We start from the raw sequence: 15,190 nt of genomic DNA, 5'->3' as shown, positions 1-15,190 counted from the left end.
TTCCTGACAGTCATCCTATCTGACTGATCCTGCTGTGTTATCACCTCTCGAAATCTACTGGCCATCTAACTCTGTGTCTCTTGTATGTCCTCAATGTCATTAAGTCAAAAAAGAAGCAACTTACACTGACATTTTAACTCTAAAATAAACTACATTTCTTTATCAAAAGAGCTAATATTAAGCACAAGTGGTCAGCAGACAGCTATCAATGTTCTGATTAAAAATAAAATCCCACTCCAGAGCCAACCACGTGTTAACCTGTCCAAGAGCTCTGTGACCACAACTTGGTTTGAAACAAAACTTCCCTCAGCAATGATTTTCCATCAGCAAAACTTCCCACAGCCCACATGTGGGCCTATCCAAAAAGTCCATTGATAGGACTCTGTTTGATAAAATAAATTGTGCCTGTCCATTTTGGGAATTTCTTTTGTGTTATTGAATATAAAATAACTAAAAGTGAATCAAACAAAAAGCTTTTCTGACTGAAATGTAATAAATGTAAGAAAGCTGGAAGTAAATTTGAAAATAAATCTGAATCTCAGGAGCAGCTGCAAGACCCACACTCCTCTCAGTCCACTGTTTTCAATCATTTTATTTCTGAAGAAGTGTCACTGGACCCAAAACATTAACTTTACTTTCTCTCCACAGATGTCACCATACCTGCTGAGTTTTTCCCACAATTTCTGTTTTTGTCTCTGCCATCCTTACTTGGTCAGGTCTCTCCAGGACAGGGGTGGACAGTACATCAGGATTGAAGAAGGGTGTTCACTGTGTCAGGTCAGTGGAAGTGAGTGTATGTCCTGGAGGTTGGGCCAGGGGCTGTGTGAGGAACAGCACTAGATCCCATGATTTCTGTCCCTAGCCCTATCTACACGTGAATGCTGACCCACTGAATTATATTTGCCGCTGGGTAAGGAATCTTCTATGATGCTGGGGACATCTTCTGGGTCAAGTTAGGTGTGAATGCCACAGCCCTATTATTTGCACTGATGAGCAGGGCCCCCCCTCATTGAGGATGGGGATATTTGTGGAGACTCATATTCCTGTTAGTTGCTTAATTGTCCTCACCCATTCATAACTGCATGTGACAGGTCTGCTGAGCTTATATCTGATGCACTGACAGTGGAATCACTTCCCCCAGAGCATCAATTGTGGTTTATGCTGTTTGACACAGAAGTAGTTTTAGAGCTGTCATCTCATTTTCAGGTTTGCTGGTGATGTTCCTGGCATCACCTCCTGCATTGTTCATTGAACCAGAATTGATGTTCTGACTTGATTGTAATGGCTGAGTGGGGGAGAATTACATGCCATGAGCTTACAGATTGTGTTACAGCTCACTCTGCTGTACTGATGGCCCACAGTGTCTCAGGGATCCCAGTCTTGACTTGCTCGATCTGTTCAAAGTCTGTCCCATTTAACACAGGCCTAGTGCCATACATGATGGGGATGTACCTCAGTGTGAAGATGGGAATTTGTCTCCACGGGACTGTGTGATAGTTACTCCTCCCAATTCTATAATAGGCAGATAGACGACTGAGGACAAGGTCAAGCTTTTCTCTCTTGTTGGTTCCCTCACCACCCGCCACAGACCCAGTCCAAGAGCTATGTCATTTCAGATTCCACCAGCTCAGGCAGTAGTAAAGCTGCTGAGTCTGTCTTGGTGTTGGACAGTGACGTCTCCCACCCAGAGTACATTCTGTGCCAGTGTTGACCTCAGTGCTTCCTCCAAGTGGTGATAAACATGATCAGAAGCCTGGGAGTGGGGGGAATGTGGCAGTGGGTAGTCATCCGGAGATTCCCTTGCTCATGTTTGACCTGATGTCATCGGACTTCATGATAATGTTTCGAGTTCAGAAAATTCTGCTCAGCAACTGCTGTCTGATTGGTTGAACTGTGCTGTTACAAAGTTATATATTCCTGGAGTCTCTGAAAGTGGAAAGTATCTGGGGCCTACAGAGAGAAAGCAGCCAGCTCTGCCTCTCCCCCATCACTGGAGAGAAAAGCAGAGAAAACACAAGTAATCTGGAAAGAAAGAAGTCACATGTGAAAAGTTCTAAGTTCTCCTGAATGGCCGTTGAATTTGAAGCATAACCATCACTGTCCGGAACACAGCATCTCATTCCTGCTACAAAAAACACAAGAACTGTGAGAGAGAACGATCCTTCCATCTTGTGGTCAGGACTTTTATTTTCAGAGTTTTGTTTACCCTGTTACCCTGTCTACATTCTTTTGTCACTCATATAAATCGTCTATCTTTTCTCTGTCTTAAGTGTGTGTGTGTGTGTGTGTGTGTGTACGTGGCTTTGAAGGGATGCTGTTTAGGAGCATTAATTAGGTATCCATTTCTTTCACTGCTCTTATTACTGGAATTATTCATTCATGGAATTATTTAACTGTTACTGAAGAATCCTGGTGTTGCTCAGTTCTGTCCTGAGTAACAGTCTGTCAGGCACTTTGGGTGTTGGGGTCATCCTATTGGGATTCTTGTACATTTGTGTAGCTCCTGATAATGTGTGGATCAGTAGGACATGTTCAGCCATAACATGAATCATTGAGTTTAGTAAGGAGTGATGAAGATGATTGATGAATGGAGAGTGGTGGACATGGCCTAAATGGACTTCAGCAAGGTATTTGACCAGGTTCTGCATGATAGACTGGTTAACAAGGTTAGATCACATGGAATACAGGGGGAACTAGCCATATAGATACCTAACTGGCTTGAAGATAGGACACAGAGTGTGGTGGTGCAGGATTGCTTTTTAGACTGGAGGCCTGTACCCAGCGGTGTGCTGCAAGGATCGGTGCTGGATCCACTGCTTCTTATCATTTATATAAATGGCTCAGATGTGAATATCAGAGAAATGGTCAGTAAGTTTCCAGATGACACCAAAATTGGAGGTGTAGTGAACAGCAAAGAAGGTTATCACAGAGAACAATGGGACTTTGATCAGATGGGCCAATGGGCTGAGGAGTGGCAGATGGAGTTTAACTTAGATAATTTTGAGGTGTTGCATTTTGTTAAGGCAAATCAGGGCAGGACTTATACACTTCCTGGTAAGGTACTGGGGAGTGTTGCCAAACAAAGAGACCTTGGAGTGCAGGTTCATTGTTCTTTGAAAGTGGAGTCAAAGGGTAGACTGGTTAATGAAGGAAGCATTTGATAAACTCACCTTTATTGATCAATGCATTGAGTACAGGAATGAGGAGGTCTTGTCATGGCTGTACAGGATGTTGGTTGGCCCACTTTTGGAATACTGCATTCATTTCTGGCCTCCCTGCTATAGCAAAGATGCTGTGAAACTCAAAAGAGTTCAGAAAAGATTGAGGAGAATGATACCAGGCCTGAAAGGCTTGAGTTGTGGGCGAAGCTGAATAAGCTGGGGCAAGATTCCCTGGAGTGTTGGTGGCTGACGGGTGACCTTAAAGGTGTTCATCAAATCGTAATTTAAACATGATAAATAGTCAAGGTCTTTTCTCCAGGGTACGGGCGTCCAAAACTAGAGGGCACAGGTTTAAGGTGGGAGGGGCAAGATTTAAAAGGGACCGAAGGGACACCGTTTTCATGCAGAGTGTGGTGTGAGAATGAAATGAACTGCCAGGGGATGTGGTAGAGGCTGGTATAATTATAACATTTAAAAGGCATCTGGATGGTATATTAATAGGAAGGGATCTGAGGGGTATTGGCCAAATATGGCAAATGGGACAAGATTTATTCAGGATATCTGATGGGCATGGGCAAGTTGGACTGAAGGGTCTGTTTCGGTGCTGCACATCTCTGTAACTTCCCTTTCACACTTTATACTGGTTTTGTCCAACTCAGGGTCTCCCTTTGCCATTGATGTGGGAGTTTTAGAGTTGAATCTGTTGCTGTGGGACTGGAGTCACATGCAGGTCAGACTGGGTAAGGACGGTATTTCCCTTTTCTAAAGAACATCAGTGAACCAGATGGATTTTTTCCAACAATTGATCATGGTTTCATGGTTCCCATTAGATTGGTGTTTAATTCCTGATGTAATAACTGATTTGAATTTCCAGCAGCTGCCATGGTGGGAACAGAAACTCTGTCCCCAGTGTATTGGATTGCTCATGAATTTACATTACTATTTGTTCACTCCCTCTCATTATAGCTGTTTAACCTGTTCTCACTAAATACCATACTCAGAATAGAGTCTCCAAGTTTCACTTCCACACACTGATGTCTGTGTTCAGACACTATCTCCCTCTCTCTCTCTCCCTCTTCCCTCACAGTGGTTTCTGTTAATGGTTGGTCAATGACAGTCGCGGATGGAGTGAGGGCTGAGGAAGGAGGCTCCGCTGTCTTACCCTGCAGCTTCACCCACCCTGACACTCACCTCACACTCACCGGCTCCATCTTATGGTACAAGGCGGAAACATGGGTTTTTTCTTTAAGTGTACATATCCTGGTCCAGACCATTCCCAGGGTGAGCTGTGTGAGAATGTGATACAGCACGAGGGTGGGAATCGATTCAGATTCGTGGGGGGTCTCACCAACCACAATGTCTCAATAATGATGAAGGGACTGAGCCAGGAGGATGCTGGTCCCTATTGTGTAGAGCTCAATATTGAGAATTTTCAAACAAAGTCTCCAACAACGCTGGAAGTTGAAGGTAAGGAACAATGTTAGGATGGTGTCACTGCCCCGATAGCTCAATGGGAACAGACTCCACCTGGACCGGGAGCTCTCGGGTTGGCTCCTTCTCTTGGGCTCTTTCAGTTGGTCTCAGGCAGGAGGCAGTGAGAAGGAGAGAGAGAGAGATGAGGCTGGGATTTATGGACCATTCCATCACCGTGTCTGAAACTCCCCATGGTATCCCATCAACTCCCTAATTTGTTTTTGAAGATGTCAGGACATGTTAAGAATGTGGTTGGAAAAGGAAATGGGATTTACAGGTTTCAGAAATGGAGGTGTTGAGAACTGAGGCAGGTAGCCCATAAGATATAGGAACAGAGGAAGGCCATTCAGCCCATTGAGTCTGTTCCACATTCAGTGAAATCATGACTGAGATGATAAACGTCAATTCCCCATTCTTGCTTTATCTTCACAATCCCTGATTCCGTGAATGATTAAAAATTTGTCTGTCTCAGCCTTGACTATTCTCAATGACCCAACATTAACTGCTCTCTGTGGTAAAGTAGTCCAGAGATTCACTACCCTCTTAGAGAAAACATTCCTCTCATCTGAAATGTGTAACCCCTCATTCTGAGCTGATGCCCTCTGTTCCTGACAAAGGGGGACAACCACGCTGCATCCACCTTATCAAGCACTCGAAGCATCTTTAATGTCTCAATTTGGTCACTTGTCATTCTTCTGTAATCCATCAAGCACAGGCTCAATCTTGTCAAACGCTGCCCATAAGACAGCCCCTCCCGACCTGGCATCAACCAATTGAATCTTCTCTGGCCTGCCTCCAATGCCAGTTTCACTTTCCTTTGATAAGGGACCAAACCTATCCACAATATTCCAGCTGTGAACTAACTAGTGTCTGGTAAAACCTCCCCACTTTAAAATTCGATTCCATTTGAAATAAAGGTGAGCATTTCATTGACCTTCCCTACTCTCTGCTGAATGTTTTTGTGAAATTTGCATGTTCTTCTGTTCTGGAACTTTCTGCAGGCTTTCTCTGTTTCACGAATATTCAGCCTCTCTATTCTTTGTGCCAAATGTATGACCTTACATTTTCCACATTATATTCCAATTGCTAAGTTTTTCTCACTTATTTAACCTGTCAACATCTCTCTACAGCTACACTGACCTCATCCAAATCATTAATGTATATTATAATAAATGTGGCCCCATCTCAGATCCTGTGATACACCACTAATTACAGTTTGCTGGCTGGATATCACTCCCACCTTATCCCAACTCTCTGTTTTCTATCAGTTTGTGTAACCAACAGAACTGAGGTGTAATCTAGGTAGCTGTGGGAGTCAGTCGGTTTATAGTAGATGTCCGTGTTGATTCGGTCGCCCGAGATAGAAATGGAGAGGTCTAGGAAGGGGAGGGAGGAGTCTGAGACGGTCCAGGTGAATTTGAGGTCAGGGTGGAAGGTGTTGGTAAAGTGGATGAACTGTTCAACCTCCTCGTGGGAGCATGAGGCAGCGCCGATACGGTCATCGATGTTGTGGAGGAAAAGGTGGTGGGTGGTGCCAGTGTAGTTGCGGAAGATGGACTGTTCCACATATCCTACGAAGAGACAGGCATAGCTGGGGCCCATGCGGGTGTCCATGGCAACCCCTTTGGTTTGGAGCTGTGGAGCCATAATCTATCTTGTTACAAGTCTGCTATTGTTCCTCATCTGTTTTTGCTGCTAAACTGTTTCTGCAGCTCACTCCAGCCAGTTCTGCTCTCATTCCCTTTGGTAAGCTAAGCACAGTAGCTGCCAACCCAAGCTCCTCCCCCTCAAACTGAATATTCAATGCTATCGTGTTATGGTGACAGATTCCAGGGTATCTTTCACTCTGTCATCAGTTATTAAGCCTGAATCATGACACATCACCAAACCCAAACTAGCCTGATCCCTGGTTGGATCCACATCACATTGTTCTCAGAGACTGCCTTCAATATGTCTCTGAATTCTTCCTCATGGCTCCCTCTGCTAATCTGACTATCCCAATGTGCACGAAGATTCAAGTCACCCATGATTAATGAACTGCCTCTGTTACATGCCTTTACTATCTGCTGATTTATTCCCTTCCCCACTGTGACAATACTGCTCCTTTGACAAGGATATTCTGTTCTTGGTTTATTGAGAGGGGTTGTAAACAGAGAAGTTTTAGGGCCTATTTGATTATAGATAACAGATACTGCCTCAGGAAATAGGCTTTCAAATTAAAACAGAAAAGAATTATGCAATGAAAGGGAAGTGGCCAGTTAACCCAGCTTAACTTTTTCTGGTTTGGTTTGGTTCAGCAAGCAGTCAGTTTTTGGAGGTTGCTGGTCAAAGAAACAGCTCCATGTTGATCCTCTCTCTCTCTGACATCTCTCCTGTGTGAACCAGGGTTTGACTGTAGCTTTTTTGCCAAGAGAGTGTTTATGGGGACGTTCCAAGCATTTGGAACAGCATCATTAAGTTGCAATCGAGGCGATTGGGTTTTTAAATAGTTCTGGGATTCAAATGTGTTTTTCTTTTGTTCATGTGTGAATAAATACTGTTTTGTTTAAAAGTGAGTGGTTGGGCCATATGCATCTCTCCTGGATTATCCAATCGACATTTGCATAAAACAACTCAATAAGTTAGGGTCTGGGCGAATTTCCTGAAGTGTTTTGAGGGGGTGTGGCCTGGTCCATGACACCCACCATTTAGCTACTGCTATGGGACCCATGGTTTACTCCCACAACATCTTATTTCCGTTTTTGTTCCTTATGGAAGGAACCATAAGGAAGGCTGATCCATACAATTATAGAATTAGACAGGATGGAAGAGGCCCTTGAGCCATACAGTCTACACCAACAAAAACATCACTGTCAGTCTGCACCTGTCCAACCTTCCAGCATTTGGTCCATAGCCTTGTATGTTACATAGAACACAGAACAGTACAGCACAGTATAGACCCTACAGCCCACGATGTTGTGCTGACCATTTATCTTAACCTTAGATCAAAATATCCTCCACACCCTCAATCTTCTGCCATTCTTGTGTTTGTCCAACAGTCGTTTGAATATCCCTAATGTTTCTGACTTTACTACCACTGCCTTCCACATATCCACCAGTCTCTGCATAAATAAACTACCTCTGACATCTCCCCAATACCTTCCTCCAATCACCTTAAAATGATGACTCCTTGTGACAGTCATTTCTGCCTTAGGAAGAGTCTCTGGCTATCTACTCTGTCTATGCCTCTCATTACCTTGTATACCTCTATCAAGTCACCTCTCTTCCTGCTTCTCTCCAGTGCAAAAAGCCCTCACTCACTCAACCTCTCTTCATAAGACAAGTCGTCCAATCCTGTGAGTATCCTGGCAAATATCCTCTGAACCCTCTCTAAAGCATCTACATCCTTCCAGTAATGGGACAACCCAGAACTGGACATAATATTCCAAGTGTGGTCTAACCAGGATTTTATAGAGCTGAAGCAAAACCTCGCGGCTCTTAAACTCAATTCCACCTGTTAATGAAAACCAAACACCATCCGCCTTCTTCACAATGCTATCCACTTGGGTGACAACATTGAGGGATCGATGTACATGGACCCCAAGATCCTCTGTTTCTCCACACTGTCAAGAATCCTGTCTTTAACCTTGTATTCAGCATTCAAAGTCGACCTTCCAAAATGCTCCACTTCACATTTATCCAGGTTGAACTCCATCTGCCATTTCTCAGCCCAGATCTGCATCTGCCAATGGCTTGTTGTAGCCTCCAACAGGACTCTACACTCACTACAACACCACCGGCATCGGCAAACTTACTAACCAACCCTGACAGGTCTTCATTCATGTCATTTATAATAACTACAAAGAGCAGAGGCCCAAGAACAGATCCCTGTGGAACATCACTGGTCACTGACTTCTCGGTGGAATACTTTCCATTCACTATCACTTGCTGTCTTCATTCAGCAAGCCAATTTTGTATCCAGACAGCCACATTTCCCTGTGTCTCATACCTACTAACTGTCTGAATTAATTGACTATCAAATGCCTTATTGAAATCCATAAAAACCATACCCAATGCTCAACCTTCCACAATTTATCTCATCACATCCTCAAACAACCCAATCAGGCTTGTGAGGCATCACCTGACCCTCACAAAGCCACGCTGACAATCTTTAATCAAACTATGTTCTTCCAAATAGTCATAAATCCTTTCCAGGAAGTTGCTTACCACAGACATCAGACTGACAGGTTTGTAATTCCCAGAGATTTTTCTATTCCTTTTCTCGAACAGAGGAATAACACTCGCCTCCCTCCAATCATCCATTACTACTCCCATGGAGAGTGAGGATTCAGAGATCATCACCAGAGGAGCAGCAATCTCATTCCTCGCTTCCCATAGTAACCTTGGATATATCTGATCCGGCCCTGGACACTTATCTCTCTTGATGCTTCCCAGAATTTTTACCATTTTGATGTTCGTCCTTCCTCAGCTGCTCAAGGAAATGTCTCAGTAGTGAGTGGGACAGAGGAAGATTCAGTTACTTTATCCTGTATCTTCAGGAGCTGGGACTCCCACGCCCCTGACCACTGTTACCTGGATGAGGAAGGAGGCCTCCCAACACTTCATTACATTTACAGCCCAATCACAAGGAACTTGGACAACTGGACACGGTGGAAATCGGTACGAGCTCATCGGGAACCCAGAGGAGGGAAACACCTCAAACTGATTCTCAGTATCTGATCTAGAAAGAGACACGGGTGTGGGTTTATGGTAAGAAATCATTCTGGATGGGAGACAACAATTGATCATATAATCGTTGGATGGTTAATCCAACACCCAGGTAATGTTCTGGGAGTAGGATTCAAATCCTACCATGGCAGATGGTGGAATTTGAAATTAATAAAATTCTCAAAGTAAGAGTCAAAAGCTGACTATGTGACCACTGTTTATTGTTGTAAAAACCCATCTGGTTCACTAATGATCTTTCGTGAAGGGAACTGTCATCCTAACCTGGCCTGGCCTACTTGTGACTCCAGACACACAGCAATGTGGTTTATTCTTAACTAATAGGGATGAGTAATCAATGCTGCCCTACCCAATGTCCTTCTCATCCTGTAATTTAATGAATATGAAGAAGTATTCCGTCTGTAGAGGGTGTACAGTGAGAGTGCAGCAGGTTCTGTGAATTTTTAATGATTTGGTCATTGAAACTAAAATATTAACCCTGTTTCTCTCCATAGGTGGGGTCTGGCCTGCTGAGTATTTACAGCATTTTGATTTTTATTTCAAATTTCCAACATCTGCAGTATTTTGCTTTTGTGTTTGAAATTTGACTTTTTAAACATTTAATGTAATTTGATGTGTTGATCCTTTTAGGTACATTCTGATGTCAGTATTGAAAGGCATTGACACACTCAGAATATTCAGTTCAATCTTCAAACGATCCAAAGTTAAACTGACAATGGGATCATCTCCTCGAGCAGGAAGGTGCTGCAGAGTAATGTGTTCACACCTTCATCGGGAATAGTTCCATCAGTGCAAGTACATTCCCCCAGTTTCTGTCTGACTGTGTGAGGCATCACAGCCACATGGGACCTATCCTAGCCCTGCATTCACACATGGGTTATAAAAGGAGATAGTGGTATACTGCTGCTGTCACTGGGCAACTAATCCAGACACTCATGTCTGGGGCCATGAGTTCAAATCCTACCACGGCGGAAGGTGAAAGATAAATGAAATTTTAAACATTTGGAATTTAAATGAAAAAGTAACCTTATGGTCACATGTGACCACTGTTGACAGTTGGGAAAGTTCATTTGAATCAGTCAGGTCCTTTACAGTATGAAATCTGCCTTCCTTACTTGGTCTGGCCTACATGTAGGACACAGGACAGGGTGGGATGGTAGATCAGTGCTCAGTAATGGGTGCCCTTGTGTTGGTGAGTCAAGACTGGGTCCAGGAAATACCCTGCAGAATGTTTTAAAGTATCCATCTAACCTTATATTCTGTATCACAGAATTAAGCAGTTGCCTCCTTCAGGAGTTGTTCTGAACTGCAATGCACTGCCTGAAAGGCCAATGGAAATAGATTTAATAGAGTGATCTTTCAGGCGATAATTGGGTAAGTATTTGGAGGGGAGCACATTCCTGGTCTGTGGGAAACAGCAGGTGAGAGTGTTGAACTGGTTTGCCCCATTACAGAACATCCTGTTTGTACATTTAACCTCTTGCTCTGTAACCCTGCTACAAGTTTCACTGCAGCAACATGGAGGGATTCCTGAATAATGCTGTTCTTGCTGTTTTACAGTGAACAGGACTGAGCCCACCACTGTATATCTGCCAGTCATTCCAACACTTCTCATCCTGCCCATCTGCTTCATAATCTTCATCAACTTCAGCAACAAAGGAGGTGGGTTCATGGAGAATGAGGTTTGATAAAACAGTATGGTTCTGTCATAACAAGAGGGAGGGGTGCACAGGAGATTCACCAGGATGTTGCCTGGGATGGAGCCTTGTTGTGAGTGATTTAACATTGAGGCTGTTTCACAAGGAGATCCATTTAAACCCATTCCATTGAACTCTGATGGATCAATCCCCATTCTCCTCCCATCACTGTTGAATCTCAATGCGCTAAAATATCTTTTCATTCACTCCCATTTGACAGAATCACAACAACCCACATCTTTTGCATTCATTCCCACTTTGTACAGACTCTCAAACAGAACAGAAAGGAAGTTGCAGTTCACCACATTATTCTTATGTGATTTATTGTTCAAGTGGCTTTTGAGAGTTTGCTGGATAAAGGCATAGACACGGTGGCTCAGATAGTCTGAGTAACAGAGCTATATTTGGGGAGGAATGGTAACATGGACTCCTCTTCTGGCCTGTGCAGTGAGTGCAATGTTCAGGCACTGATCTGTTTTGGGACTGCCCTCATTACTTGTCTTTGCTCTGGCTGAACAAATTGAACAGGCAGGATGTCTGAGGAATATTGAAGGCCTCAGAATCCTGAGCTCAGTTATGTCAGTGCTGAAGACCTTGAGACGTTTAAATTCAGATCCTTATCTTCATGGCCTCTCCCTCCGTTTCTTTGTCAGTTGCATTTTGGCTTCATAGAGAGAAGTTTTGATACAGGAGCAGGAATGTCTTGCTGTAATTGTACAAGGTCTTGGAGAAACCACACCTGGAGGACTGGGTGAGGTTCTGGTCCCCTTATGGGAGGAAGGATGTTCTGGCATTGGACAGAGTGCAATGAAGGTTTCTCAGACAGACTCCTGGGATTTCAGGGCTGATGTATGAAGAGAGATTGGATCGGTTCGGGTGGTATTCACTGGAGTTTGGAAAAATGAGGGGGATCTCAGGGAAATGTGTGAAATTTCAGTAAAACTCGACGAGGTAAATGTAGGAAAGATGTTTCCAGTGACCGGGGAGACAAAAACCAATGGTCACTGTCAAAGGATATGGGGTAGACCATTCAGGATTGACATGGAGAGTAGTCCCTTTGGAGTTACTGTGATCCTGTGGAGTTCTCTGTCACAGAAAGCAGTTGAGGCCAAAGCAAAGAATGTTTTTAAGAAGGCGTTAGAGTTCTTGAGGATAAAGGGATGAAAGTGTATGGGGGGAAAACATTTCCAATTGTGGAGACAATGTGACAAATTTGTTCATAATTTTACAAAATATTTATGAAACTTTTTTTTCTCTTCAGGGTGTTCACAGCAAATCAAGAGAACGACACCTTTGAAAAGGTAAGGTAGTCAGTGACTGACACGAGAGTAGCGGTAGAAATTCTCTGAGTCGAGAGTGTGGTGTTGGAAAAGCACAGCAGGTCAGGCAGCTTCCGAGGAGCAGGAGAATCGATGTTTCGGGCAAAAGCTCTTCATCAGGAAGCTCTCACTTTTGCTCTAGTTCAGGGTTGTATTGAATATCTCCTTTTCAGAGACAGAATGCAGCCTCCTGCTAATGATCTCCGAATGTGTTATTTTCCTGCTTACAAGTTGCTCAAACACTCACTGGGAAAATGAGAGGTAAATGACAGAGAAATAAATTCTGAACAGAATTGGTCAATTTCTGGCTGTTTGTAAGTTTTCAGCTCCAGGTTAATCTGAGAGCTCTATTCTGCAAATCAATCTACAATTCATCCTTGTATAAAACGAAAGTGTTCCCCATTTTTCTCACAGTGGTCACTTTGAGTTGTCATGGCTGTTTCATGGAGGGAAAGATTGGAATGTTATCACTTGCAGTGAGTGCTGAGGATAAAAAGGACCTTTTTTGTGAATCCTACTATTTCTCCCTTGCCCTCCGAGCAGCTGAATTTTCACTGGGTGGGAACGTGGTTTCCTGATCATCCCCCACTTTCCAAGATTTCCATGTTCTGTAGCATCCTCCAAAGTTACAGCAGATGGGAAGCCCTTGCAGGAATTTTCCCCACATCTCCAACACCCTCCCTCCCTGCCTTGTAACCAGTTGCTCAAAGCTGACCCTTGGGTGCTTTGGTACATTCTGGTACCAAGGCAGAACTGTTTCTGGTGGTGAATTCTTCAAGGGTGACATGGGTGAGTTGTGTCTAAATCTGAACATTTTGTTTATTCATTTGCCGGTCGTGAGCATCTCTGATTGGGCCAGCATTGACTACCTGTCCACAGTTGCCCTTGAGAAGGTGGGGGTGAGCTGCCTTCATGAACTGCTCCAGTCGGTGTTCTGGAGGTAAGAGCCACAGAGCCCTTAGGGAGGGATTTCCAGGATTTTGATCCAGCAACAGTTCCCCACCACCTTCTCATGGACAGCTAGGAGCAGCCAGCCCGACCCATGACCTGTGAGGGGATAAGCAAAAAGATAGGATTCTTGTTACTGTGACCTGGGGATTATGCCATTAGCTTCCTCTGAATATTAATGTTCCTTGTATGTATTTCAGGAATGATCCAGGGTCATCCAGCATTCCTGAGCCTCATCAGGCCCAGCAGCCGTTGACCTCAGGTACTGGCTGTACTCGAACTGACCAATCACCATCCATTTCAGACACTGTAACATCGAGTGTGTGAAGCATCAACACAGTGGACAGACCTGCAGTGACAGAGTACCACCCTCACTGTACAGCCTGACCACTTTGGACTAACTCTCTTCCCATTCAGTGTGACCCAGTGAGAGCATCACGACTTTTCTTTTGGTTTCCTCACTTTTGGTTTGGAACTGTGATTTTAAAGTTGAGAATTAAAGTTTGAAAAATAGGTTGTTTGACGAAAGATGAGAGAAGAAAAGGGAAGCATTTGCTGTTGGAATATGGTCTGGAAAACTAACGCAGGTTAATTCAAGGTCATTGTCATTATCATCGGTGATAACTCACTCATGAGTGTTATCATCTACTGAGGAAATTTGTGTCCCTTTTCATGGGTTCTGTGGGTCCTTGTGTGAATCCTGGAGCCACATCTTCAACCACATATTTGTTGGGTGTTTCCCAGATGTGGAACAAAGAACAAAGAAAATTACAGCACAGGAACAGGCCCTTCAGCCCTCCAAGCCTGTACTGCTCCAGATCCTTTGTCTAAACCTGTCACCTATTTTCTAAGGATCTGTACCCCTCTGCTCTCGCCCATTCATGTCTCTGTCTGGATACATCTTAAATGTATCGTGCCCACCTCTACCACCTCCACTGGCAACCCGTTCCAGGCACTCACCACCAATCTGCGTAAACAACCTTCCACACATATCTCCCTTAATCTTAGAACATAGAGCATCGAACAGTACAGCACAGAACAGGCCCTGCAGCCCTCAATGTTGTGCTGACCTGTAAAATATTCTAAGCCCATCTGCCTACACTATCACATCATTATCCATGTGCTTATCCAAGGATTGTTTGAATCTCCCTAATGTGGCTGAGTTAACTACATTAGCAGGTCGGGCATTCCACACCCTTATCACTCTGAGTAAAGAACCTGCCTCTAAAATCTGTCTTAAATATATCACCCCTCAATTTGTAGTTATGCCCCCTCGTACAAGCTGATGTCATTATCTGAGGAAAAAGGCGCTCACTTTCTACTCTATCTCATCCTCTGATCATCTTGTATGTCTCTATCAAATCCCCTCTTAGCCTTCTTCTTTCCAATGAGAACAGACTGAAGTCTCTCAGCCTTTCCTCATAAGACCTTCCCTCCAGACCAGGCAACATCCTGGTAAATTTCCTCTGCTTCTTTTCCAATGCTTCCACATCCTTCCTGTAATGGGGCGACCAGAACTGTACACAATATTCCAAGTGCAGCTGCACTAGCATTTTGTATAGTTGCAACATGACATTGCAGCTCCAGAACTCAATCCCTCTACCAATGAAACCTAACACACGGAATGCCTTCTTAACAGCACAATCAATCTGGGTGGCAACTTTCAGGGATCTATGTACATGGACTCCAAGATCCCTCTGCACATCCACACTACCAAGAATCTTTCCATTGACTCAGTACTCTGCCCTCTTGTTATTCTTCCCTATGTGAATCACCTCACATTTTGCTGCATTGAACCCCATTTGTCACCTGTCAGCCCAGTTCTGCAGTTTATCCAAGTCCCCCTGCAACCTGTAGCATTCTTCCA

The 15,190-nt window shown here is 43.9% G+C and overlaps 1 protein-coding gene across 1 annotated transcript in view; it reads left to right on the top strand.

Moving 5' to 3' along the window:
• Window positions 1–13,754, top strand: part of LOC132821675 (uncharacterized) — a 40,705-nt gene extending 26,951 nt beyond the window's left edge. The window contains exons 4-6 of the mRNA XM_060834387.1: window positions 10,920–11,021; window positions 12,318–12,357; window positions 13,524–13,754. Coding sequence (XP_060690370.1) covers window positions 10,920–11,021; window positions 12,318–12,357; window positions 13,524–13,650 — 269 coding nt within the window. The 3' untranslated portion in view covers window positions 13,651–13,754. The remainder of the gene's footprint in view (window positions 1–10,919; window positions 11,022–12,317; window positions 12,358–13,523) is intronic.
• Window positions 13,755–15,190: the final 1,436 nt, after the last annotated feature.

Source organism: Hemiscyllium ocellatum, chromosome 2 (assembly GCF_020745735.1).
Source record: "Hemiscyllium ocellatum isolate sHemOce1 chromosome 2, sHemOce1.pat.X.cur, whole genome shotgun sequence".
NCBI classification, from domain to species: domain Eukaryota; kingdom Metazoa; phylum Chordata; class Chondrichthyes; order Orectolobiformes; family Hemiscylliidae; genus Hemiscyllium; species Hemiscyllium ocellatum.
The sequence above is the reverse complement of the archived record's forward strand: the minus strand, read 5'-3'. Positions and strand labels throughout refer to the sequence as shown.